This window comes from Doryrhamphus excisus, linkage group LG5 (assembly GCF_037039965.1).
Source record: "Doryrhamphus excisus strain RoL-2023G ecotype Guam linkage group LG5, RoL_Dexc_Guam_v1.1, whole genome shotgun sequence".
In the NCBI taxonomy this organism is placed as follows: Eukaryota; Metazoa; Chordata; class Actinopteri; order Syngnathiformes; family Syngnathidae; genus Doryrhamphus; species Doryrhamphus excisus.
This window is the reverse complement of record NC_136361.1, coordinates 13089777-13117625: the sequence shown is the minus strand read 5'-3', so window position 1 is coordinate 13117625 and position 27849 is coordinate 13089777. Positions and strand designations below refer to the sequence as shown.

Below are 27849 nucleotides of genomic sequence, written 5' to 3'. Positions count from 1 at the left end.
AGCAATAATAATCAAAAGTCAGCCTTCGTATTATTATTCGTATTTATTATTATTTATGTCATTTGACGGTGTACCTAATGAAGTGTCCAGTGTTGGCATTAACAAACACAGTAAGTAAAAAAATGATGAAGAGAAGGTGGTGGGGGGTGGGGGTGTGGGTGAGAAAGAAAGCATCTCCACCTACCTACACCCCCCCACCCCCCACCCTGGAGAGAAAGGGTTAATTGAAGAAGGAATTTCATCGCACATCTGTCAGATTTTAAGGCCGTGACGCACCGAGGGGAGGGCGGGGGAGGCAGAGGGAGGGGGGAGGAGAAAGAGTTGGTGCTCAGATCGATGAAGTAGCAGCAGAGGAAGAGGAGGAGGACGAGGAAGAGGAGGAAGAGGAGGAGGACAATCTCAGGAGATAATGAAAGAAAAAGAGCAGAGCTGCTGCTAGAAGACAAGAAGAAGAAAAGCAGCCGAGAGCATTTGGTTGGAGAAAACAACACAACAACAACAACAAAAAAAAAAAGGTTCGCGGAGATTCGGATGGTGTGCACGAGATGCTCAGGACGCGCAGCAGCCGTGGACGCGCACAGAGAGGCGCCCAGTGAAGGTAAGATGTGGGATCATCCTCTCATTTTATTAACTAAACCAAGCAACCATTCCGTGATTTTATCATCTTTTCTCTACAATTGCTCATTTTTACATCATTAGAACCGTGCACGCGCCACAAATCAGAACGCGATAACAAAAAAAACAGCGCATGCGTGAGATAAAATGCCCAAATGCGGTGGAAGGATCCAAACGTGCACGACTCGAACGGTTCGTTGTTCGATTCCGGATGTTGGAAGTTGTGCATGCTGAAACATTCCTGTGTGTGTGTGTGTGTGTAGGCACAAAGAGAAGGTTCCCCCTCCAGTGGGAAGTGTCAGCTGGTCCAATTGGTGCTGAGGAAGTACTTAAGGTGGTGACATCATTAATTAGACGGCGCTAATCAATCAATAAATCTATAAGCTCCAGGATGGACGGGAGTCTGGGAGAGATGTCCCTTCACGCTCACTCGGACCTCTCGGCCGCTTTCCCCCGGCCCCCCCTGGGCGGTCCCCCACTAGAACCCGAGCACAGGGCACCGGCCTTCGAGCACTCCATGTCGGCGCTGGGCTACAGCGGCGACTCTCCATCGGGCTCAGGCAGCACCTACACCACGCTGACTCCCCTGCAGCCCTTTGACGATAAGTTCCACCACCATCATCATCATCATCACCCCTGTCTGCCTGTCAGCAACGTCATCGGCAGCTTCACGCTCATGCGGGAGGAGCGTGGAGGCCTGGGTGCCAACTTCTACAACCCCTACGGCAAAGACCTCGCCATGACCCAGAGCCTGACGCCGCCCTCTGCCGCATCGGGCCTCAGCTCATCTGTGCACGGCTACGGTGGTCTGGCTAACGGCCCCAATGGCGGTGGTGGCGGCCAGATGCTCCATGGCGGCTACGACGTCCACGGGGGGAGTCTCTTCTGCAGAACATCCGACTTCAGCCGCGAGATGTCCCCTCCGGGTCTCGGCGGCACTGACATGTCTGTGGGCCATCAGCTGAACAAGATGGACCCCCACCAACACCCAGCGGGCCACCACCCTCACATCTACAGCCAGCACTACCAGGCTCACCACCACAGCCAGCAGGCCTCCAAGATGGCCGACCACTTGCACTCCCTGTCCTCCGCCGCATCCTCGCCGGGTGAGGGTGCACTGGCCGGGTCGCAGGGTGGTGGTGAGGAGATCAACACACGTGACGTGGCCCAGCGGATCATCACAGAGCTGAAGAGGTACAGCATCCCCCAGGCCATCTTCGCAGAGCGAGTCCTGTGCCGCTCGCAGGGAACGCTCTCTGACCTCCTGAGGAACCCCAAACCTTGGGCCAAGCTCAAGTCGGGCCGAGAGACCTTCAAGAGGATGTCCCGCTGGTTGCAGGAGCCCGAATTCCAGAGGATGGCCTCACTACGCCTGGAGGGTGAGACCTCTTGCACACACACAAACACACACATAGACACACAGAGATGTTCTTCACAGACGTCTATGGTCTCACTAGAACCTTCCCAACCTTGTGGGTGCAGACATCCTTACTGTTGACTCTACTGGCTCGAAAAAAGTACATTCTTTAAAACAAAAACAAAGATTCTTGGGACAGTTCGGTTCTTTTCCACTTTGAGACTGACCAGATTCTATTAGTAAACAATTGATATGCGTTTTTTCTGGTTGGTGGGTCTGCTAGTTGGTTGAACAAATACTATGAGCTTCCACTGGTTAGTGAAACGATTAGGATGCCATTCCGCTGCTTGGTTAAACCATCAGTATGCGGTTCTGTTGGTTTATGGTTCTGTAGGTCAAACAATTAGGTTCCGTTAGTTAAACAATTAGTATGAGGTTCTTCTGGTTGGTCAAACAATTCTACGAGTTTCTACTGGTTAGTGTAACAATTAGTATGCCGTCCCGCTGCTTGGTCATCAGTATGTAGTTCCACTGGGTTAGGTTTCGGTTGGTCAAAAAATTGAGATTCCGTTGGTTGGTTTAACAATTAGTATGAGGTGCTTCGGGTTAAACAATTAGAATGAGGTTCTGCTGCCTGGTTTAACAAATAGTGTGAAGCGCCGCTGCTTATTGTAAACAAATAGTATGACATTCCTCTGGTTAGTTAGTCTGTGAGTAACAATTAGTATGTGAGTAACAATTAGTATGTGGTTCTGTTTGTTAAACATTTAGTATATTGTTCCACTGCTTGGTTTAACAATTAGTCTGAGATTTGGCTGGTTAGATTAACTCTTAGTATGAGGATCCCCAGTTTAGTTTAACAATTAGTATGAGGTTCTGTTTTTAAGCAAATAGTGTAAGGATCTGCTGGTTAAACAATTAGCATACAGTTATTATATACGCATACGTTGGTTGGTTATTTAGTAAGAGATTTGGCTGGTTAGTTAGTTAGTTAGTTAGTTAGTTAGTTACTATTAGTATGAGGTTCCACTGGTTAAACAATTACTATCAGGTTCCTCTGGTTGGTTTTACAACTAGTATGAGGTTCCGCTGGTTAGTTAAAAAATAGTGTAAGGTTCTGCTGGTTAAACAATTAGTATGAGGTTCTATTAGTATGAAGTTCCACTGTTTAGTTGAATAATTAGTATGATGTTCCACTGTTTTTTAACAATTGGTATGGAGTTCTTGAGGTTAAAAAATTAGAATGCAGTTCTGTTGTTATTGAAACAATTAGTATGAGGTTCTGCTGGTTAGTTAAACAAATAGTAGTGAGCTGTCATGATGGTGTTGTTGGACACACACAGACACACACACACATACACACACGTAGCTAGAGCCAAGTCTGGATCTAGACTTTTGTTTCCACCACATTCAGCTAGTCGGGTAATTAGCGGGGTTCCACATAAACTAGTGAACCATTAAACAATGGACTAGTGTGGAATGTGTGATGAAGTGCATGTTGGTGTGTATCCGGCATTAGAGTGACAAGCCTAATAATTGATTATTATAAATAGATTATGTTGATCTATTATGTTGATTTTGGATTCATGTCATCTTTTTTGAAGCCGTTGAGTCCAAACGCTGTGCAGTACTTGCTACAACCAGCAAAGGTGCTGTTGATTAAAGCAGGAGGTCTGACATTGTAGTTCTAGGTCAAGGATGTCCTGAGTGCGGTCTGGGGGCCATTTTCAGTCTGCAGCTGTTTTTTTTTTTTAAATTGTCCGTCACATATTGTAAAAATAAAATCCACAAAAAGTAAATATCAATTAGATATATTATTAGAAATTACACAAATTAGTTTCATCAGCTACAACATAAAGCCAAAATGTGTATCGTCTCCTCACATTTCAAATCACGTGACAGTCTTTGGGGATGGAGGACACGGCGGCCAGCATCAGCTCACCTCTGTGTCCTCTGCAGGGATCACACACACACACACACACACACACACACAACTGTGGCTGATGAAGGCCACCATGACAATGGCGTGCACACATAATGATTGCCTAACAATTATTGATCCCTGATTGATGAGCGTGGAGTGCATGCACGTGTGCTCACTGATGGCTGTGTTTGGTCAAAGATGTTCCTTCTTGTGGTCACACACTTCCTCTCTATAATCACCGTCGTAAAGAATGAAAGCATTCTTGGACAGCGAGCCACTTTTGGACCTGAGCCTATTTCCTTGGGGGGGTCGGTGGGTGGGTGTTGTTCCCTCCTGGCCGAGCCCCTTTTTGTTTAATTACAAGCGTCTATTGATTTCCATGGGAAAGAGCGGCTCGCCGCACACACACCTCCATCGCCATTCCAGACAGGAATTAGAATTCCGCGAAACACTCTTCACCTCACGTTTGAAGCCACCAAAGCAGAAATGGCTTCAACATGCTGCTGCCACCACAATTTGTCGGCCATGTTGTCTGGTCAAACGAGCGTTTATCTGCAGAGACATTTAGCCAAACACGTAGGCACTGATCCTGGGATTTATCCGCAGTGTCTTTGTGTGCACGGCGTGGATTATACGTGATGGCGTCCTCCAGCGCAAGGAGGATGCAATCAGGACGAGAGTCTCCAAGTGGAGGAGGGATCAAGCACGTTGGCGACGAAGGTCTGCGCCTTCTCAATGGCCGCCAAAGGTCAGCGCGCTTTAACTGGAGTGGCTTCTGATGGCCCGCGTCTCACGCACGCCCCGCAAAGGTCAACGGCGATCGCATTTGCATATCGGGAAATTACACCAACCGAATTGTTGTTTTTCTCCGCCCCCCCACCACCCTCAATAGCACGGCCCTGGAAGGGTTAACCAGCCTGGCGGGGTCGACGAGTCTGAGCTGCACACATTTAATCAATAATTTCTATCAGCCGCTGGCCCCACAAATCAGCTGAGGGAGGTGGGGGAGGGGTTGAGCCGCCCTGAGGTGGGGGCAGGGGAGCGGTGGAGGAGGTGGTGGTGGTGGTGGTGGGGGGGGGGTGCAAAAGGGATCTACATCACGTTGGAGCAACACGAGACGCAGCATACATCCCGATTAGACCACGTTCCCACGATCATAAGACGCTCGTGGGGGGGGGGGGTATTTATGTCAGCCCACCGCTGCCGATTTATAGCACGATGATTGTGAGCCTCTTACGCACCATTACAGTGTTAAGAAGCATTTACTTAATGGCCGCCACCGCCGCCACGGCCAGTCGGTGAGGGAAGGAGCACCCCCCCCAACGGGCCATAAATCCTCCAGCCGCTATCATCACAATACATCACTACGGAATAGAACAGGCCACACCCCCTCAAAAACATCACTACTGTATTAAACAGGCCACGCCCCCATATATGTCATCACATCAGTACTGTATAGAATAGACCAGGTCTAGACTAGCTATCCCCCCAAAATGTATTTAGTTTGATGTGTGTGTGTGTGTGTGTTTCAAGGTCACACTCAGCTTCAACCAATCAGCTGAAATTTCCATTGTAGCTTTAATTCTTTGCAACATTTTATAATATAATTGTGTCGGCTGGCCTGTCATGATAATTTATAAATTAGTTAATCCAATGATTAAAAAAAACATTGATCGTTTTGCTGCCTTGATAAACTGACATGTTTTCCGCGTCTGTCTGTACCACACAGGCTGGATGCCAAGAGGGTTCACTCTGCATGTGTCTGTGTGTATTGGTTTATAGTGGAATGAATGGATAGAGTGAACCCTCCCGTCAGCCTCTTTGACCCCCAGTATGTGGAGGCGGGTGTTAGCAGCTAGCAAATGCTCAGCAGTTAGCAAGCCGAATGCCACAGCCCCGGGTTGGCTGTGCAGCAGAGCCTTCATCCTGACAGTCAGCCAAGTAAATATAAAACAAACAATTTGCATTCTCACAGACAGTGTCGTTTGCTACATTGCAAAAGAAATGCAACTTGTAAATTGGTTGAAAAGACATCATGATGGGAAATGTTGGAAATGTTTGACAGACAGTATTAATTGCCTGCGAGAACGTACATGTAGGTGTCATCAATAGTAATTTCTCAATTGTATAATCGAGTGAAAGAAGTGGTCGAGCACTTTAATGAATTAATTTTGCATTTAACAATTTGTTATTTTATTTTCATTGAAGTTTTTTTGTTTAATTTATTGAAAAGCGCTTGACATTCGCTTGACATGAATGTGTCGAAATTGTGTCGAAGTTTATTGCTTTTGATGGGATGCACTCATTATTTTGCCATATAAATTGAAAAGAAAAAAATTGCCTCAAAAATTGTTGTCGATGATATTGATTATCCACAATAATTTGTAAGACATTCATCATCCAACATGTGTCAGCCTTACTCAGCATTATTCATTATTATCAGGTTAGAAGTGGGGAAGTAGTGTGATGCACTCAATGGTCAGTTTTTAATATATTTTTAAAAATATTTGAGCTTAGCTTTTCGCACGGTGTGTTTTCTGCATGTAGGGATTGGCAGCGCTAGGTCAGATCCTTTTGTGTGTGTCTGAGTGCAATAGTCAGCAAAACATGTGGCGTGTAGATAGAAACACAAGTTTAAGTGAACATTTAGATAATTGCTCAACTTTCCCAAATGTTTTACCCTCCCCCTCCTCTCCCAAGTGTCTAATAAAAGATCAATTAGTGATTGTTGCTGAGTCAGCAGTGTGTTATTTCACTGTGGTGTTGTCGGTCAGTGGACTATTGTGTGAATTGAGAGTCTGGTCAGAATCTCACAGAGGAACACCGTGATGCGTTCACTGACACAAGCTGCTGATTCATCTCTTTTAAGTCGTCAAGTTTGCTGAGCTAATCGCTTTTCCTTCAACAAATCCACTTTCCCTCTGCTTAATCCATTTGTCCCTGTTAGCCGGCCTCCACCTTTGCTGTGTTTCACGCGTCTTCCTGCTTGTGTTTGCAGCCTGCAAGCGTAAGGAGCAAGAGCAGAGTAAGCTGGAACGGAACCAGGGCCCCAAGCGTACCCGGCTGGTCTTCACGGACCTGCAGCGCCGCACGCTCATGGCCATCTTCCGGGAGAACCACCGGCCCACCAAGGAGCTGCAGGTGACCATCTCTCAGCAGCTGGGCCTGGAGCTGTCCACCGTCAGCAACTTTTTCATGAACGCTCGCCGCCGCAACCTCAACAAGTGGGCCGATGAGGGCCGCCCCTCCTCCACGGGGTCCTCGGGCTCCAGCGCCTCATCCTCGGCCGTGTCCTGCAGCACGGCATGATGGTGTGGTGCGGCGGGTAGGGGGCGCCAGACGGGTCTGAGCAGAGACCGGCCGAAATAAATGTCCTCCTGGCGGTCGGAGGGACGGAAGCAGCCGTGATCCGTGATTTAACCAAAGTGGGTGGTTCCCTCGGAGTGGGAGGGACCAGAGTGATACGAGGGCGGGGCGGGAGGTCCCGCTTGTACAGTCCTTTCATGACGCCATCTTGTTTTTTCTGTTGATGACGTAGTATAGAGAGGCTGAAGGTTCCGCCAATCAGGAGCAAACATACTTTGGTGCGCCTTCAAGTCCTCGCCACTCCTGACCAATCAGGAGGTGCTGTTTGCTCACATGTGCTGAGTGACTTCCTCAATCAAACGCCATCACCCAAAGACAACCCCCTGTTTTTGTTGGTGTCCTGTCTTTCCTCGAGAATCAAGACGGAAGAGGAAGAAAGGGATGTTTTTCTTGTTTTTTTTTAAGAATTACTTTTTTAGCATGTGTTTCCATGGCGATGGCTCTAGGACTACGTGATGGAACGTCTGACTCGCAGCTGTCAATCATTCCTACAAACTGATGCCCCCCCACCGGCTTCCCCCTCGGCCTTGAATGAATCACAGGGGCCAGGACAGAATTCCAAACCAAAAAGAATCCAAACAAAGAAGATCTCAGCTCCTTAAGGGGAGGAGCTATCAGAAGGGGAGCAGCTAGCTATCAAGAGGGGGAGGAGCTCCACCCGACTATACAAACTGTCCACACTCTAAATGTTTTTTTACAGGAGCAAAAAGAAGGAATTTGATGTTTTTGTACAGATGTCAAGCACACAGCTGGATTCCTAGCGACACGGTGGCACTGCGGGGCGCTTTTGTTTGAGTCCCGCCCATGCAGGTACAAGGTCATTGTTTTGGTCCACAAAGGAAAGGCTTTGATACGCCTCCTTATAGCCAATAGCTGACTGACGCGATCAATACTATTTATTACTCTTTGTGTATTTATTGTTTTAATTTATTTGCTTATTTATTGACGCTAACTATATGATGTAACTATTTATTTGTCTGTTTGTGTGAAGCCTTTTTCTGATGGGCACTTTTAGCTGTAGAATCCCATCGTAATACCAAAGATGAACATTGCTTCCCTGAATGTACCGATCCCCGAAGCCCCGCCCCCCTCCCCGTGATGTTACGTACAGTATCTTTAAGGCCTGCTCCTCTTTCTTTGTGCTCTTAGCGCTGAGGCCAAAGCTTCTCTGAATGTCGTGATATTAACGAGTAACGTGAATTAATAACATTATAATTCTTATTAATAATGATAAGAATAATAATGATGACAACGTGATGGCATTGTGCCCCCCGTCACTTTCTCATGAGCTCGTTTGAAGGCCTTGTTGGGTATCTTCAAGGTTCAAGGTCACATGCTCGTGTCCCCCGGGGGTCATGCATGGTTGCGAACCACCCCCACCCCCCTCCCCCCACCCCGTGTTCTTCGCCTCATCAAGTCCTCTGCCAGTGGTCTCAGTTCCAAGAGCATCCTTGAAGGATCTTAGTTCCTTCCTCCAAGAGGCTCATGCTCATCTTTTTGTCCTGAACTCATCACTGGGTGGGGAAGGGTGGGGGGTGTTTCCATGGACAGACTGTGCGTCCTTCACAGCGAGCGCTTGAAAGATTGGGAGTGGGGGGGGGGGGTCATTGACTTGAAAGGAGTCTTTCTCAGAGGGTACTTGGTCCACAGGTCGTGCTGGGTCAGACCTGTGGGCTTTGGGGGTGTTGGGGGGGCGGGGGGATCAGAGAGGAGGTGGAACCTTGCAGAACGAGGATGAAGGTTGTGCTGAGTGTAGGAGAGGCAGGAAGGGGCTGATGTATTAAACTTTAATGTGTAACAATTGCAAGAAGCATGCTGGGGGTGGCGGGGAGGGGGGGGGCTATTATCCAGACTAAAAGAGGTCACTGTGCTGACCCCTGCTGGACAACTTTTGTCATGTGATCAAAGCTGAGCTTCCCTTGATAAGTGAACATTCTGTCTACATTCTAGAATCCCCTAGTGACCCCCCTCCCGCCCCCCACTGAAAGCAAAAACACTTTCAGGGTATAGAAAAAAGACCAAAAAACATTTTTGATAAGCAAAAAAAAAAAGAAGAAAGAACCAAAGATGATAAAGTGCTGTGTCCGAGAAAGCACCAGTGTTATGATGGTGGAACTGAGACGTTGACTGTGTGAAACCCCCCACCCCCCATGTGTGTCCCAGTCTTTGTGAACATGAAGACTCGAGCCATCTACCTCAACTGTGTGAGAAGATATTGTGTAACCAAAGATTCCATGCTGTCAGGGTGTGTCTGCATCCGTCTTCATTGCCTTTACGTCCAAAAAACCAAATAAGCTGGAATCAATCCAAACCCGGAGCCCGAGCGGGCCCGTGTCCAGCCAAAGCTTTAGTCCAGTACGCTCCTGTCGACCCGTGATGTGTGTAAATAAATAGTCCAGACCAAAAAAAGGAGGAGGTGACAATCCAAGCAAGGAGGATCTTGCTGTAATCAACGTTGCCTGTTCTTGTCCTCACAAACCAATCAAGCATTCATCTGCACGCTCGCCACCACACACACTATTTTTACACCTTTGTAAGCCTCGCGGACGCTCCTGTCCTGCCGAGACGCTTCCTGCTGCCACTCTGGTCCATCATGGTGGGAAAGCCCTTTGAATACCTCATGTTGTTTGTTGTCATGTTGCACTAAAACAATAAAGTCATTTGTAAACCAGCATGACTCGGCATTCTTCCAGCAGAAGTACTGACCTTCCACCCCACAACTATCATCCACAATCAATACGCTTGTTGCGTATTGACAGTATCAAGTAGTCAAAATCAATACGATTCTTGCTAAACTCTGGCTCCTGACACATATGGCTCTGAACCTTGACCCCAATGATGTCGGCCATCTTGGGTCTGATACATTTTGTGTACTTGGGTACTTACACTCAAGCCTTCTGAGTGCAAGTGCTTGCACTGAGAAGTACGTCAAACACAGTGTAAATAGATTATAAAAATGGACAATTAATTCATAATGTGTAATTAATCTAACCAAAAATTGCTGCAAAAAGCCCTTATCTGTACGTATTTTTATTTCAATTAATTATTGTGTCAGATTAAATTATTGATATCAGGTTAGGGAATTATTTATCGCAGTTATTGGTTCCTTTAGAAGTGATTTCCTTGAAGTAGAACTAGTTTAAATTAATATTGTATTTACAGCATTAAAAAACTAACTTTCTAAGTACGATTTTTACCATTATTAAGACCTATTCGACATGTAGTAGACTTTTACACTATTATCGTTTACAACAAATTACTCACCTTTCAGGTACAGGCTACAGGATCACTTGCAGGAACACAAGATACTTGCTATGCTAGCTGCCGCTAGCATAATTACCGAGCTAACTAGCTAGCCTCTCCAATTTATTTAGTCTAAAGTTAGGTGTTGTTGGGACAAAGAAGCCAAAACTTTACCACTTTGAATGAGATCATTTGCCGTACATGACATGCCTGGCAACAAGCAGTGTTAAAGTAATCTAATCTCATGTACCGCTACTGACACTTTGGTAATCTAATGTCATGTAGCGCTACTGACACCTAGTGGCCACAAGACTATAACTTGTTTTTCAGTATTTGACTAATAGTCCACAGTCAACCAGCAATCATATTCGAAAAACCGCCATAGTGAGGGAGCTAGGTTCGGTTCAGACTGTAGCGAGGGACAACTTTAAAACAACTGTAATGCTTTATAAAGTCATTGTTTTAAACAGACTTGAACAGATGCAGTCACATTCCATCACAGACAGGATTCATTTGGGTTCTTGCATTGTTAAAAAAAACCCCAAAAACAATAGTATTCCTATTTGGCCACAGAGAGAAAGTCTCCAGGATGGACAACTCAGTTATTATTGTAGCTTTAATGAAAGTTTTATGGCTGTTTGATTCCAATGTTCATTAGCACATTCAATTCCCAACAGTGAGGACATTTTATCTGCTTGAACTTAATGTGACGGCAGGATGTTCTTTGGTTGCTGCTCGGCTTCATAGTGGGATGAGATGACAGGATAGCAGGCGAAAAGCGCCACGCCACACTGGTTGTTTTTGTTACGAGCCATGCGAATGTAGCCCTCCTCTCCGAACGAACGTCCCCAGCTGTAGGACAAAGATGTAAAACGCTATGATTGTTATGATCTTAAGTTCTACATTGTTTAGGTGTGGGATTTTCCTATTTATGTCCCTGGTGGACGTGTCCCCCAGCCCTCTCCCAAGGATTGTGTCATTCCATGGGAAGAGTGGTCACTAACATGCTGCCAACCTCTTGATATGGTGGTTCACCAGCCACACCTGGCAACAACAATCCCACTGTGACACAACAAGCAGGGACATAAATAGGGAGGCTCCACCCCTCCACTCCTATCAGAATGATAATAAACATAAAATATCTTTCTGAAGACTTTGATCTCATTATGTACATAATGATGGCTCCAGTGTGTATACAAGTACTTTAGCGTACATACCTGTTCTTCACCAGCCAGTAGTCGTGTCCACTTAGCGTGCCGTAGCCGACTGCTAACACGCCATGGTTGACTTTCTGGGTGCATGACGCATCGTCGTACACTCCTGTCAGGAGTACAAACCTTGGATTAGCAGCCAGGGTAGCCAAAGTGCAGTCAGGGGGCTTTTCCTGCCCGAACATGGTTTGTCTCACAGGATTAGATCACTGTGTTTGTGTTGCTACATTGACATTACAAGTTAAGTGGATGACAGTGAACGCACCGCTCTTATAGAACGCAAACTTGGGTCTGGAGGCGTCGATGGCCACAGAAATGGGTCCAATGGAGGCGAGGGCTCTTTTCAGTGCATCCTCATCCCCCTTAGGTAGGAAGTTGTAAGAGGAGCAGTTGGCGGCGCGGTGGGCGGGGCTATAGTGGCACTGCTCCGATTGCTGCCAGAGGACAGCGTTAAGATGATAGAATAACATAAAGGTGACCTTTGACTGACAGAAAGATATCTGCTGAGGTGAGGACGATATCAACTCACCCGGCCCGTGTATGGGTAGGACGCGTCCGAGTCGATGCCGTGGTTGTCAATGACGTACTGGAAGGCACGGTCCATGAAGCCGCCGTTGCAGCCGTGGTTGCCATATTTGCCCGAACAGTCCACAAGGTTCTGAGGGCTGAGGTCCACCAGCGTCCCTGTGGTTTTGGCCCACTGGCCCTCCAGGGCCCCCGCTGCACTGAAGGCCCAGCAGGAACCACAAGAGCCCTAAAAACAATATTTATATGTGAAGACTAGGACGGTAAGCTGACAAAGATGTCAAAGCTGACCTGCATCTTGACCCGCGTCACATAGCCGTGATCCCTCCAGTCCACAGATCCTGGAACGTCCTTGCTAGTCCACATGGACTCATGAGACCTCTGGAGGTCAGTGGGAGGAGTCAAGGTAGCCATTGACTTACGAATCTCGTCTGGCGTCTAAAGGACACACCAAGACATGCTAGGTTTGGATTGCTACATCAACATCCAACCCTAAAGTCGCAGACTTAGGTGTTAGGGGGAAAATGAGGAGGTCTCACCATGTCTCCCATGAAGTTCATGCTGAGCTGGAAGGTGTGGGTGCCCATGGAGGCCTCTAGGTTGTGCAGCGTGATCATCATCAGGTTCTCCTCCCACAATCCTCGGCGGTGAAGCTCCTCCTCCTGGATAAAGACGCCATGAGACAGGCATAGACGACGCGTCCTCGTGAAGGCGCGCACAAACCTCGCTGCGGTACCACTTCTTGTGCATCTTCTTCCACATGGTCCAGTGGTCGTCCAACCTGCTGTCCAACATGGCCACCGCCATGACTGGCAGCGAGAGAAGCAGCAAGCTAGTTAGCATCGCACCTAAAAATTGACAACATAAGTTTATTTCACTACTTCCAACTACTTACGGGAGCTTGTCAGGTGAGGTTTATCACCTTAAATCAAAGCCTGTCCAGTCGGGACACTTTCAGTTGCGTCTTCCGCTGAAGTACTTTCTAAAACTACCTTTCCTCATGTCACGCATGTCACATAGGTGTCAACGTAGATGACAGGACGCTCCATCCTTAGGGCAGACAGGACTGCGGACTCTGGTAAAACCAAAGGTGGAGGTTTGTGCATTTATATAAACAATGCTTGGTGCACAAACTCTGTTATCACAGAGAGTCACTGCTCACCCAATGTGGAGTTTCTCATGGTAAAATGTAGACCTTACTACCTCCCAAGAGAACTCACATCGGTTATTGTCACTGCTGTCTACATGCCACCGGATGCTAACGCTAAGATTGCAATGAAGGAACTGCATGTAGCCATTAGCAAACAGCAAACAAGACACCCGGAGGCTGCTTTTATTGTTGCGGGTGACTTTAATCACTCCAACCTGAAGACAGTCCTCCCCAGGTTTCATCAGCATGTTTTGTGCCACACCAGAGGAGACAAGACACTGGATCATGCTTATTCAAACATACCTGGAGCCTACAAGACGACACCCCTCCCCCACATAGGACAGTCTGATCACCTATCCCTTTTTCTTTCCCCCAAGTACTTACCACTCATCCAACGTGTGAAACCCACAGTGAAGACAATAAAAGTGTGGCCTATGGGAACAGACTCTGTGCTACAGGACCAGTTCAAGCACACAGACTGGAGTATGTTTGCAACCTCAGCAACCACTCACTCCCATACTGACATCGAGCGCTACGCTTCCTCTGTAATGGACCATATCTCTGCCACCATTGACGGCGTCACCACAGAGAAACGGATCACCATGTACCCCAATCAGCGGCCCTGGATGAACAAGGATGTCCGTCTACTGCTGAAGGCCCGCAACACCGCCTTCAGATCTGGAGACGTACAAGCCTACAGTACAGCAAGGGCTAACCTGAAACGGGGCATCAAGCAGGCGAAGCACTGCTACAAGCGGAGGGTTGAGGAGCACTTCTCCAACTCCAACCCCCGACGCCTGTGGCAAGGCATCCGAGTCATCACAGACCATAACCCCCCCCCCCTCTGACACATCCTTCCTAGATGAGCTCAACAACTTCTACGCTCGCTTTGAGAAGGACAACCACACATCTGCAATAAAGGCAAAATGGACAGCTGATCACCAACCACTAACACTCTCCACTACTGACGTTGAAGCAGTGTTGCGCAAGATCAACGGACACAAAGCTGCAGGACCTGATGGCATCCCTGGTCGTGTTCTCAGAGCATGTGCTGGTGAGCTGGCGGGGGTCCTTACGGACTTATTCAACCTTTCCTTGGCCCAGGCCACTGTCCCAACCTGCTTCAAAACCACTACCATCGTGCCAATACCAAAACACTCCACCTCAACGTGCCTAAATGACTACCGTCCAGTGGCGCTCACCCCCATCATCTCCAAGTGCTTGGAGCAGCTAGTCCTGGCACATCTCAAATCCTGCCTTCCCCCCACCCTGGACCCCCACCAATTTGCCTACCGTAAGAACAGGAGTACAGAGGAGGCCGTCTCCACAGCACTGCACTGTCCTCTCACACTTGGACAATAAGGACACATATGCCAGAATGCTCTTCATAGACTTCAGTTCAGCATTCAATACAGTCATCCCCTCCAAGCTAGTAGCCAAACTCACAGACCTGGGCATCACAGCTGCTGTCTGCAACTGGTTACTGGACTTTCTGACCAACAGGCCGTAACATGTTCGGCTGGACCACCACTGCTCCTCCACCCTCACCATAAACACCGGAGTACCACAAGGCTGTGTGTTAAGCCCATTCCTCTACTCTCTCTTCACCAACGACTGCAAACCCAAACATGGCTCCAATGCCATCATTAAGTTTGCAGACGACACTACAGTGATTGGCCTCATCAACAACAACGATGAGTCTGCCTATAGGGAGGAGGTGGACTACCTGGCTGCGTGGTGCGAGGACAACAACCTACGACTCAACACAACAAAAACAAAAGAACTCATTGTGGACTTCAGGAAGAATGCTGCCATGCATCCACCAATCTACATCAACAGTGAGACAGTGGAGCGTGTGGCCAGCTTCAAATTCCTGGGGATCCACATCTCACAGGACCTCTCCTGGACTACCAACTGTTCCAGCCTGGTCAAGAAGGCTCACCAGCGCCTCTTCTTCCTGAGGACCCTGAAGAAGAACCACTTCTCTTCAGACATCCTGGTGAACTTCTACAGATGCACAATCGAGAGCATCCTAACCAGTTGCATCACAGCCTGGTATGGGAACTGCTCTGTCGCGGACCGGAAGGCATTGCAAAGACTAGTCAAATCTGCCCAACGCATTGCCGGAGCCCCACTTCCTGCCATCGGGGACATCTACAGGAAGCGTTGTCTCAGGAGGGCATCACAAATTGCCAAGGACTCACACCACCCAGCACACAGACTGTTTGCCCTCCTACCCTCAGGGAGGCGCTATAGGAGTTTACGGACAAGAACCACCAGGTTCAGGAACAGCTTTTTCCCAACAGCTGTCTCCTTGCTGAACTCTGCCCCCCATTGCCCACCCCTTCCACTACTTACATCCCCCCTCTGATCTATGCCCTCCCCATCACTTCATTGCACTATTGTACTATTGCACTATTGTACATATTACCATCTTGTTGATTCATTGATCATACTGTTTATAATTTATATAATCTGCAATAACCATACTCTACTCTAGTCACTTCACTGCAATACTGTACATATTACTGTTGTTATATATTGTCATATCCATATTGTTTATAATCTGTATAATCTATAATAGCCATATTATAGTCATTTATATCCCTGTACATATTCTCACTGTATTATAGCCATAGCCTGTTATAGTTTTATTTACATAGATCTGTCCATACTTACTACTAAGGTACTTATAAAATTGCACTTCTGGTTGGATGCTAACTGCATTTTGTTGCCCTGTACCTGTGACATGAGCAATAACAATAAAGTTGAATCTAATCTAATCTAATCTAATCTAATGACAGGAGTTACATCATATTAGGGTTATAAAAGACGTGTATTAATAGCATCACATGGTCAAAATAATACCTATTATGCTTTTTTTGCTTTTATTTATATGTTGTTAGAATGTTGTATGTTATGACATGTGCACTATAAGTTAAGTTTTGTTATGATGTAGTACTAGCTAGTACCAAACCTTTTTCCCTCGAAAACAAAGCTTTAGCATCATTGCTGAACAGCCAACTGACAACAAAACTGACACCGACAATGATAGGGAACCCGGCATGTTTGATGGTGAAATTACCCAGCTCTTAAATTCAGATACAGAAGATGAGGACTTGATTAATTTAAAAATATGGCGAGTGTATCGTTAAACAACAGAATAAAGTTCAACTAAACTCACTGTTTTGCTTCCGTTGGTACATACAGTAATTCACCATGGAACTACTCAGTACAGTTCAGGCAGTAGGAAGAACATTTTATTGTGGGGCAGATTTCAGCTTTTGCTAAGAAGAGAGAAGTAACTACTTTCCACTCTATGAAGTTGAAACTGAACTGAAATATCTCAACCACAAATGTTTCCATAGACGCAGATGGGTGCACTGACAAGATGGAGAAAAGCAAGTGCTTTCCACACACGTCATGTTTTATGTGAGGCCGCAAGGTGGACGAGTGGTTAGCACGTAGGCCACACAGTCAGGAGATTGGGAAGACCGGGGTTCGATTCTCTGCTTGTCATCTCTTTGTGGAGTTTGCATGTTCTCCCCTGTGCATGCGTGGTTTTTCTCCGGGTACTCCGGTTTCCTCCCACATTCCAAAAACATGCTAGGTTAATTGGCGACTCCAAATTGTCCATAGGTATGAATGTGAGTGTGAATGGTTGTTTGTCTATATGTGCCCTGTGATTGGCTGGCCACCAGTCCAGAGTGTACCCCGCCTCTCGTTCAAAGACAGCTGGGATAGGCTCCAGCATACCCACAACCCCAGTGAGGATAAGCGGCATATAAAACAGATGGATGGATATTTTATGTGGAAATTAAATGTCTCCTCTAAATTAAATGGGAGCATGTGTGATGTTTTATGCTATGCTTGACTGATGAGCTTTTGATGTGTATCTATGCTTCTTTTTGTCTTCCAATCCAGCGCTATAGTTGCAACAACATTTCCACACCAAACTGAAGCCCAGTTGGAGTTTTAGATATGACAGATATTATTATAAATCATGTGTCAGCCAGACTCGGAATGTTCAAATGAATCTAATCAAGTTTTCAATCACTTCATGGTCAGTAGGACAATTGCATTGCCTTTTCTGAACTTGTGCTGAAATGTCTTTCTTGTTCTTTTTAGGTCAACTTGGAATGAATGAAGGCCAGACCACAATCAAACAAAGAAAACCGTTCTCCAACAAAAACGTTTTCATAACGTTTTAGGAAGCAAAAAATGGCTTTCTAAATGGTTTAAGCGCATTGTATCGGTAAACTCTCCTAAAGTACTTCATTATTATTGGTATTGCGTCTCAGACTGTACTGATTAATAAATCAAAAGTCGTAGTCTTCTCAAATGCAATGTAATTTAAACGCTAGTAGTAGTAGTCGATAGTCGTTCATTTCCACCATAAAGCATTTCAATAATTACCATTCTAGACCTTATTCTTAACTGCTTCATAACTGTCACCGATGAAATTAAACTTCCCTCCCAGTCAGAAAGAAACGATAATATTAGAACGAAAGTAAGTCAGAAAAAATATATTAACACGAGGCGTCAAAATGATGTGTAAAAATAGACTTATCGTTGTAAATTATGTGTTGAAAGTTTGAAACTTACCTTTATTAAAGCTTCCTGGTTGAAGAAGAAGAAGATGATGATGAAGAGCGTACGTTGCTCAAGTTCCTCAAACATTAACACGCCACAAATCAAACTTTACACTTTCATTTTCTGTTTTTGGAAAGTCAAATCCCCGCCAAAAACCGCAACTTCCGGTCGTCAAAGCAAAAAATAAAAATAAATGAAAATTTTAAGCCATGGGTTCATCATGTAGAGGACCAACAGCGGCCTCAAGCGGCTGACCTATATACTACACTCATTTTCCTGACATGCCCCCAAGAATCTTAAGCAAGTTTATATTTCATTTGATGTTAAATATAATTTTATACTTAAATAAACATCATAAAAATAATCTTCTGCATCGCCCAGTGACCAAATATCAATCACACCATGAGGAAGCTGGGCCACCACAATGTAACATTTCTCACTTCCTGTTCCAGTTGGCAACACATGACTGACTGACTTTGTATATTTTGCAGTTGGGGTCGTTGCAAACACCTGGTCATGTGACAGGGAGCAGGCGTGGTTATACAGGTCACGTGGCAGGGAAGAGGGGGTGTTCAGACAGGCAGACAGGTGGTCAAGAAGGTTGCCATGGTTACAGTGTGACCAAGCAGTCATGTAATCAATAAAAGAAAAAGACAACAAAGCTTCTTGCAGAAAATCATGCATGAGTACTGAGATGGGGCGGGGCTTGTAGTCACAGACAGGAAGTTTGCTTCAAAGAATCACAGGAAGTGACTCCCTCAGGAGGAAACATTGTGTTTCTGGTTCCCTGTTCTTACCTGGCTCATGTGCGAATACAATTATTCTGAATCGATGCTCCCGCGGTCCCACGAACTTGAAGGTTAATTGATTTTGCTCTTAAAAACATTTTCAGCAAGAGTAGTAGCTTCCGTAATTAGACGATGGCGCTTAAAACCTCGATGTTGTGGCCTGTAATATATATTCTCGCTTCACAAATTGAACGTTATTGTGTGAATGCCCTTCAATCGTTTTGCTCGTTTTAAATGTAACTTCTACCACAAAGCATTTCAATATTTACGTTAAAACATGAGTCTTCGACGTTGCTTTATAACTGTCACGTGCTAAAACCTTTCATCAATACATAAAAAACAATAAATAAACTTCGGGTTTATCGTGTGGAGGGCCAACAGCGGCCTCCAGCGGCTGAGGTGTGTATTACAATGTCGTTCCAAAAATGCCCACAGTCAAAGTGCCTTCAACAAGTTTATTTAATTTCCTATAAAACATAATCTTACACTTGAATAATCATCATAAAAGTGCTGAAATGCATCGCCCAGCGACGGCTCGTTATGTGCGTGCTTAAAACACAAATACCAGCAGCTCACAGTGACACCGCGGCCACCCACGTCAGCCCACAAAAGAAGAGGAGGCACGTTGCCATGGAGACACCAAATATCCATCACACTATGGGGAAGCTGGCCAGGTTGGCGATGCCACATAGGTTGCCACGGTTACGAGCCATCAGGATGTAACCTTTGTTGCCCCATTGCTCGCTCCAGCTGGTGACACAAAATATGGACAAGTTAACGCACCGTGTGATGTGGTCCTGTGACGTGTTCATGCGATGCCACACCTGTTCTTGATGATCCAGTACTTCTTCCCCCTGGGGGTCACACCGTAGCCCACAGCCAGGACGGCGTGGTTGACATCGTCTTTATTACAGTTGGGGTCATAGTAAACACCTGGGCGTTGGACAGGGAAGAGACACGGTTATACAGGTCACGGGGCAGGCAGGAGGGCCGTGCTGCGTTTGCTGACCTCTCTGGTAGAACTGGAAGGTTCCCTGAGCAGCATCGATGCCGACAGAAACAGGACCCGCTTTGAAGAGCGCCACGGCGAGGGCGTGCTCGTCGCCAACTGGAACCTCCTTGAAGCCTTGACACTCGGCCGCCGTTCCCGAGGAGTTGTAGCGACACATCTGCTGCTGCAGGGGGAGCAAGAGAAGCAGGAGTTCAAAACGGTTAGTGGTTACAGCGTGACCAAGCAGTTATGTGATCAATCAAAGAAAAGATTAGTCCAGCAATCATGAATGAGCACTGAGAGGGAATCCCGGACAGGAAGTGACTTCATCATGACAAAACATTGTGGCTCTGGGTCCCGGTCCTTACCTGGCCCACATATGGATAGGACTCATCCGAGTCGATGCCTCCGTTGTCCTGCACGTACTTGAAGGCATTGGTCATGTATCCTCCCCCACAGCCGCTGTTCTCTGTCACGCAGTCCACCAGGTTCTGAGGACTCAGGTTCCTCAGCTGGCCCGTGGTCTTGGCCAACTGGCCCTCCAGGGCCCCCGCAGAGCTGAACGCCCAACAGGAGCCGCACGAGCCCTGAGGTCCCCAGGACATGGTGCCATAAAGTCACATAGAAGTACACACAAAAACTCCACAATCACAGTCAAACTTAACTCAAGTATTCTATTTGTCACCAAACATAACATATTTGCTAAACATATTCATTTTAACAATAACAAGAAGTCCTAATAAGTGTATGCATTCTTCTACTTGTCCGCTAGAGAGCAGTATTTCACCACTTTAAATATGCCCTATCAGTTTGAAAACCTTGTATGTTCTGCATTAAAAAATGTTTGTGTATTCTTCTTGGTCAACTTAAAATCTTAGACATACAATAGTCAACCGTTTTATATTGATATAGTATATCAAGATAAATAAAAGTAATACATTTATAATACATTTAATACATATAATTTAATTTATAATTTACATATAATTGATAATACATTTAATTATACATTTATTTTTATATCACATATCGACTATGTAGAGTGAAGTCACTTGTGTGTTGTTTTTGTCTAGCATTGGGCGACAGAATCCTCAGTAGAACCCTTGAAGTCATTTTCCTAAGTGGTGGATGCACAGTTTATGAATGAGCCACATTTTTTCTTATTTTATCAACATATTATTAAGTTAATTTTTTTTTGACTAATTCAGATTTTTTGTTAAAATGATGCGGAAGTTCACCATTAAAGGACGTAATGTTAAAGGGGACCTATTATGCTTTTTGCACTTTTGTGACCTATAAATGTAGTTAGAATGTTGTACTCTCGTATTAAACGATGCCAAAGCGTCAGATAATGAGGTTTACGCATTTAGAAGTGAGCCTTGAAAGAAGTTTTGGATGGCTCTGAGTTTCTCCTTGGGAGCGCTTGGGGGTGTGACCAATCACAGCAGAGTGGGCGTGCCACGAGGAAGGCCAGGAGTGGAGGAAATTAAACAGACTGTTTGGGTTCGGAAGCAGGACATCCATGGAAACACTGCAGAAAAAGGGTCGTAATCTAGAAGATCTAGAAAGTTTCTGTGCGTTATTGTGTGTAGCTGCTCTATAGGAGTCCATAACTCAATACAAAGGGTTCGAAAATGAGCATAATAGGTTCTCACTTTAAGATCCTGAATTATACTTTTCAATAAAATTGGCTTTTTATTAAAATAGTTTTTCATCCTTGTTTCGATGTATGTCAGGAAATGTGTGTGTTCATCATATTAATTATTGTGTATTAAAAGAGAACATATGAAGCCTTGTGTGCGCTCTGATGGTCATGAGATGGTTTGACGTCTTGCCGCTGTCAGCAGGAAGCACAGATGTTGCTCCGTGAAGCAGCTTCCTGCTTGCACTCGTCAGGACTAATTAGACTGAATAATTTAATCAGTGAACATTTGCAGCGAGAGCACGTTGCTTTCATGATCACGCTTAGAACCGAGAAATATTGTATAAAAATCTGACCTGGTCTTTGACAGGCGTCACCATGCCCTTCTTGCGATAGTCCAAAGACTTGGGGAGGCGGTAGTCCTGCTTGTCCACCTCCATGGTGAAGCCACGATCACGGTTCATGGGGACCTGCAGACCCATCATCTTGTCCACTACTTCCTCTGACGTCTGCAGGGAAACAATGACGGCTGAGATGATTGCGCTGGTGGTGTCACGGAGGTGGGATGCTGGTTCCTCACCATGTCACCTAAGTGGTTCATGGCCAGCTCATACGTGTGGATGCCCAGCGCCGCCTCTTGGTTGTGGGCTTCGATCATCAGCATGTTCTTCTCCCAGATGGCCCGACGGATTCCCTCTTCGTCCTGCAGGAGTGCCCAGTAACAATTTGTTTATTATTTGTGATACTTCCCGCTGAATGGGGCGATGGACCATCAAAGTGGTATCTCATGAGCTTGTGTCACCAAGTGTCCAAAATGTTTTTACTTTAGGATGCAGGGACCACTTTCATATTGTAAACACATGGAACTACGTATGCTGACAATATTTGAAGAAAAAATATCCTACGTCTGAGCTTTGTGATATAGGTAGAAAGCCTATAGCCTAATAGCATGGACGTTAGTCTTTTATTACATTTTTGCTGTTTTTTTATATTAAAATTTTCTTCTAGTAGCTTTGCTTCTCAGAATTATGACTTTATTCCCAGAATATTTTGACTTTATTCTGGTAATATTATGAGTTTTTCTGCAACCTCACAAAAACTACAGCTTTATTCTTTGTTATGTTTCTCATAATAATATGACTTTAAAAAAACACCCTCTTTCTTTATTATTATTAAGACTTTTTTCCTCTTAATATTTTGAAGTTATTCTTGTAAAATTACGGCTGATTTTTGCCTTTATTTGCGTGCGGGAAATGATTTGCGTATTATTTGACACAAACCTGAATTTACATAATTTGATGCATGTTTTAGAGTAATACAAATACATGTGAAATATATGTTAAATCATTTTTTTTGTTCAAGATCACAAAATCAAAATTTAATAAAATAATACAAATAAATATCTTTGTGAAATAGAAATTTGTCCTGCTTAACTTACAGTACACTAACTTATTTACCAAGCACATCTCCACTCAAACAGTGTGGCCATCATTTGTCATTATATAATGGTATATAAAGTCTGAATTGAATAATAATAATAATAATAATAATAATAATAATAATAATAATAATAATAATAATAATAATAATAATAATAATAATAATAATAATAATAATAATAATAATAATAATAATAATAATAGCATCAGCATCAGCTTCAAAATACGATCACCATAGCATGACCATATAAGGCAGTGCACACTATGTGTTTGTGTTCATTCAACAACCACGCACAAATAGTGCTTTGAGCACAAAACATAATTAGTTCAATGTCAACAAGATAGCAAAATAGTTCAGTGACACTTGAAAAAGTTGGTACGTACCCCATAAATGTGATATCCACCCACCTGTGGGACAAAAATGAGCTCCAAACTAACTATATTGCTTGTTTGTTTTGAAAACTAAATGTCACTGTGGTAAAAAGTCACATTTGGAGTCCGAAGAAGAGCTCGCTAGCTAGTTAGTTAGTTAGCAGTGGCCAGTGACAGTTATGTGACAGCATGTAATGAAAGAGTAATGCAAGAGTAGTCGAACGAACACCAATGTGTTTAGCATGGATTGGCACCCTGTGTCAAGCTGTCAAACTGAAACTATTCAGGTTTTGCGGACTAGTGTTGATTCCTGGCAATCCCTAATATTTTACTTTTTAATATATATATTTTTTACAATTTAAAAATGTTGTGCCAGCAAATGGCCCCAAGTCTGCATTTTAAACACCCCTGATCTAAGTGAAAGGTGGCCTCACTGAAGTGAGAGTGAAAGTGAAGTAGCACCTGCCAGACAGCAATCTGGGCAAATAGGTCATAGTAACATTTTAATTGGGCACAAAGCCTGGTTTCATTAATCAGGCCGATGGGAAGCAGATCACATGATCCTGTTCATCTTGTACAAAATACTTTGAGTGTGTTGACTACGAGTCGTGATTAAAGCAGCGGCAGCCATCTTTCAGGTGGGTGTGAGTCAAAGCAGTCTGTAGCTATTTGTAGATGATGTTAAGAGGAAGTGATGCATGTCCTGATTTACTTTTAGTTCTTTTCTGCCTATACCGCCCCCGCCCCCCACCACCACCACCATCTTTCTCCCACTGTCAAACAAGGAAGCCCAAAAATCTTTGGCATTATTTCAGTCACATGTTCGAGGACGTCCTAGAACTGACCAGTCCGTTGTACTCTCTTCCGTGGGTCATCTTCCACTGCTCCCAGTGGCCGTCCAGGGTCACCTGATCCATGTGGGCCAGAGCCGACACCACCAGCAGAAACGGGTAAACACACAGCCACATCCTGCAAAAGCAAAAAGGAAAAAGCGTCCATATGAATTTAGACGAAGGCGAAGTGGTTCGCACGTTAGCAGCTTTATTTATCATAGCAGTGCATGCAAATTCCATCACAGCACGGCATCTTTAGCATTACCATGGCAACAAGGGCAGATGAGACAAAGTGTGCGTTCACAGCAGGTTGACTTCAACTTTTCCAAGCACAAAAAAAACAAAAAAAGGAAAAAAAACGTTCATGATGATTTGTCTCTTCCACCTGAAATCCTTCATTCATTCATTTTCTACCGCTTTTCCTCATGAGGGTCGCGGGGGTGCTGGAGCCTATCCCAGCTGTCTTTGGGTGAGAGGCGGGGTACACCCTGGACTGGTCGCCAGCCAATCACAGGGCACATATAGACAAACAACCATTCACACTCACATTCATACCTATGGACAATTTGGAGTCGCCAATTAACCTAGCATGTTTTTGGAATGTGGGAGGAAACCGGAGTACCCGGAGAAAACCCACGCATGCACGGGGAGAACATGCAAACTCCACACAGAGATGGCCGAGGGTGGAATTGAACCCTTGTCTCCTAGCTGTGAGGTCTGCGCGCTAACCACTAGACCGCCGTGCCGCCTCCACCTGAAATGAACTTACTAAATGTTTTCTGTGCCCTGATGAGCGTCCCACACACATTGACTGATGATTCAGATGGAAAGCGTGTGCTACATAAATAACTTGTGTAAAGTTCATGTAAACAATAAGAGTACTTTATGAGTCACGGGATGCTGATTCCACTTGGAGAAGATTCATCATCTTATTTTTTTTTATTACAAGCCAACTTTTTCCCTCCTCGCGTTAATGCTAAGAGTGCTAATTAGCAGGAGAGCAACACTCTAAAGGCGTTGTCTTGTATGGAACTGAGCTGAAGCTTCCTAATGTTCTTGTGAGGAAAACATCATCTTACAAGTCAAAGACATAAAAAAATAAAGTTAATTCACCTCAAGTCTAGCAGTCGATCAGTCAGCGTTGCTTCAAGTCGTCTGGGTTTTCGTCTGCGACACAAGTAGGTCAGCACCGGACTTATATGGGTCGGATTTTTGGGGAAGTACACAAAGAGGCAGACCAGAATTACATCTGGTTTCACTTTGAGGGCCAACGTGATGTCAGCGTTCCGATTCCACAGGATGTTAGGAAGCGGGAGGCTGCTGACGGGGCTGGAAAAATACAAGAAGGAAGGGGGGGGGGGGGAAGACAAGGATTGTTCTGCTTCCCTATGGAGCTACTTTGTTGTTTACTAATATCTGATGACACGTGCAGGATTCTCAGTTTGGAAACTGCCAATCAATTTAATTGTGATGACTCGCATTTTGTCCACATTTAACTCATAATTAATTGCACTTAACTGCAGATAGAAATGAGTGTTTATCTATAGTAAGTAGGGATGTAAATAATGTAGCCTCAATGGGATACAAGCCAGTGCCAGTCTCAAGCCTGGATAAATACAGAGGGTTGTGTCAGGAAGGCCATCCGACGTAAACATTATGCCAAACCAACTATGCAAATCATACACATGACTTGGGAGTGACCAGGATGGATAGGATCAGGAAGGAGTACATCAGAGGGACATTACATGTTAGAGGCCTTGGAGATAAAGTCAGAGAGGCCAGACTGAGATGGTTGGGACATGTCCAGAGGAGAGATAGTGAATATATTGGTAGAAGGATGCTGCCAGGTAGGAGGAGGTTTATGGATGTCGTGAAGGAGGACATGAGGTAGTTGGTGTGAGAGAGACAGATGCAGAAGACAGGGTTGGATGGAAGAGATTGATTCGCTGTGGCGACCCCTGAAGGGTAAAGCCGGAAGAGAAAGAAGAAGAAGTAGTGATGTGGTAAACTTTAAATCTTTGTCGTAAACGATTTGATACGCAACTACAACGACAACTACATACATTTTTATGTAAGGGGATATCAATTTAGGAAATATGGGGCATTATTTTACAAAAAAATAATATACAGATGTTGTTCCTGTATTAATTTTACAAAATACATAATAAATAAGATGAACTAGAATGCTATAATGTACGTATGTTGTACTATTGAAAATCTTTCCTGGTCACTAGCGAGTGTGCTGTCATGCTGTTTATTTTTTACTTCCAACATTCCAATTTAAACTTTCTTCTTAAATAATCTTTGTACATTTTCTTTGTGACTTTATTCCCATAATATCATAACTATTCCGTTCAACCTAATTTTTCCAAACATAACATGTTTTTTTTTCTTTCCTTACAATATTGATACTTTTAATATTGAGTGTTTTTTCTTTATATTTCAACATTATTCTAAAATGATATTTTTCATTGATGTAATTAATAAAATATTTTAATAATATTTGTTAAATAGTGTATTTCAATAATTTTACTTTGTTATTGTAAAAAGAATGTTGACTTTTCAATTTTTAATTTTTGCTGTTGTTTTTTGTTTTTGTTTTCTTGTTAAGTTGGGTTTTCAAAAAGTTCCACGTCCCCCCAACCCAAAAAAACCAGCCATGGACCGCAAATAGTCCTCAGCTGAGTTTTGTATACCCTTGATCTAAAGGCCTCACTGTAGCAGTGAAAGTAAAGCAGAAGGGACCAGACAGCAATCTGGACATTAAAAAACGGACTTTAAAAAAACAACCAAAACAGCCTTCTTTAATATATTTATGTTTATTATACTTTATTTATCTTTCCTCATAATATTATGATAGTATGTTCGTAACATTATTTCATAACATTGCATTATTAGGTAACATTAAATATTTCTCCTAATATTTGACTTTATCTGCCACTTTTACTGTTTTTGTTTTTTTTTCTTTTTAAAATAAACTTTAGAATGTGCTGTGGGCATATGATTGATTTTGATATTTTTGTATTTTCTGTGTGCTGCAGGCCAATAAAAACTGGTTACAGGTTACACCCTTTATGTACTGTACACTTTTTGGCCACCTTATTGGGTACAGCCGTACAATGAAATAACCTGGTTGCCTTATTTCTATGAGAAAGACAAAATATTACAATTAGTATGAGTAGAATGAGTATGTTATACGGCACACAATAATAAACATGTTGTTTTGTATCTCATTAGATGGTGTACCTTATGTTGTGGCCATTGAAAGTATGTGACAATGACATCAGGTGATGGTCACGTCTCGGAAACAGCACATTTAGCAGGAAGACAACATGTACACATATATACAGAATACATGTATATATAGTTAGCGTGTTGCTTCCTGGTGGTTACTCAGCAGCCCGACTTATACATGAACATGTCATGCGACTGTCTAAATATAACAATATCACATCCAGGTCATATGTGTGATGACACATTGCCAGGCGCTCGCTCAAACACACGCACACACAACTCCATTTGGGACACCTACACATGGTACATATGATTGGAAAGAAACAAAAAAACACAATGGCCACTGAAATAACTTGAAACCGACAACAATAATCATCATAAAAACATTGTGGAATTTGCCAAAATGCATATTGACAAGCATTTAATGCTTCTGAGAGACAAATGTGGAGATATTTGTAACATTGGCTCAATATTACAACTGCTTACCAATAACACGGAGGGGACTCATTTATGTTTAACGGCTACTGTGCTGAATGCAGTACAAGTGTCGTTAACCTGTGTGGGGA

At 44.3% G+C, this 27849-nt stretch overlaps 3 protein-coding genes across 3 annotated transcripts in view; 1 reads left to right on the top strand and 2 right to left on the bottom strand.

Moving 5' to 3' along the window:
* The first annotated feature begins 339 nt into the window (after positions 1–339).
* Positions 340–8790, top strand: onecutl (one cut domain, family member, like). Its single transcript, XM_058053487.2, has 3 exons — positions 340–598; positions 879–1994; positions 6895–8790. The coding sequence occupies exons 2-3, from the start codon at positions 1007–1009 to the stop codon at positions 7203–7205; spliced, it is 1299 nt and encodes a 432-aa protein (XP_057909470.2). The 5' UTR covers positions 340–598; positions 879–1006; the 3' UTR covers positions 7206–8790.
* Positions 8791–10964: 2174 nt separating this feature from the next.
* Positions 10965–18440, bottom strand: LOC131105414 (cathepsin S-like). Its single transcript, XM_058053491.2, has 8 exons — positions 17997–18440; positions 12965–13089; positions 12781–12903; positions 12533–12679; positions 12246–12470; positions 11982–12150; positions 11723–11825; positions 10965–11357 (listed from the first exon to the last, which is right to left on the bottom strand). The coding sequence occupies exons 2-8, from the start codon at positions 13082–13084 to the stop codon at positions 11207–11209; spliced, it is 1038 nt and encodes a 345-aa protein (XP_057909474.2). The 5' UTR covers positions 13085–13089; positions 17997–18440; the 3' UTR covers positions 10965–11206.
* Positions 18441–19219: 779 nt separating this feature from the next.
* ctsk (cathepsin K) overlaps positions 19220–27849 on the bottom strand; it is a 66768-nt gene continuing 58138 nt past the window's right edge. The window contains exons 3-10 of the mRNA XM_058052784.2: positions 25163–25378; positions 24062–24185; positions 21986–22108; positions 21762–21914; positions 20132–20350; positions 19782–19947; positions 19597–19705; positions 19220–19522 (exon numbers count right to left, since the gene is read on the bottom strand). Coding sequence (XP_057908767.2) covers positions 19423–19522; positions 19597–19705; positions 19782–19947; positions 20132–20350; positions 21762–21914; positions 21986–22108; positions 24062–24184 — 993 coding nt within the window. The 5' untranslated portion in view covers position 24185; positions 25163–25378 and the 3' untranslated portion in view covers positions 19220–19422. The remainder of the gene's footprint in view (positions 19523–19596; positions 19706–19781; positions 19948–20131; positions 20351–21761; positions 21915–21985; positions 22109–24061; positions 24186–25162; positions 25379–27849) is intronic.

What these genes read in the sequence shown, in the direction of transcription:
- onecutl (XM_058053487.2), top strand. Translation starts at nt 1,007, where the DNA reads ATGGACGGGAGTCTGGGAGAGATGTCCCTTCACGCTCACTCGGACCTC. An exon ending in GGCCTCACTACGCCTGGAGG is followed by an intron (nt 1,995 to 6,894) that starts GTGAGACCTCTT and finishes TTGTGTTTGCAG; the next exon opens with CCTGCAAGCGTAAGGAGCAA.
- LOC131105414 (XM_058053491.2), bottom strand. Translation starts at nt 13,084, where the DNA reads ATGCTAACTAGCTTGCTGCTTCTCTCGCTGCCAGTCATGGCGGTGGCC. An exon ending in AGAAGTGGTACCGCAGCGAG is followed by an intron (nt 12,904 to 12,964) that starts GTTTGTGCGCGC and finishes GTCTTTATCCAG; the next exon opens with GAGGAGGAGCTTCACCGCCG. An exon ending in CCTACCCATACACGGGCCGG is followed by an intron (nt 12,151 to 12,245) that starts GTGAGTTGATAT and finishes GTCCTCTGGCAG; the next exon opens with CAATCGGAGCAGTGCCACTA.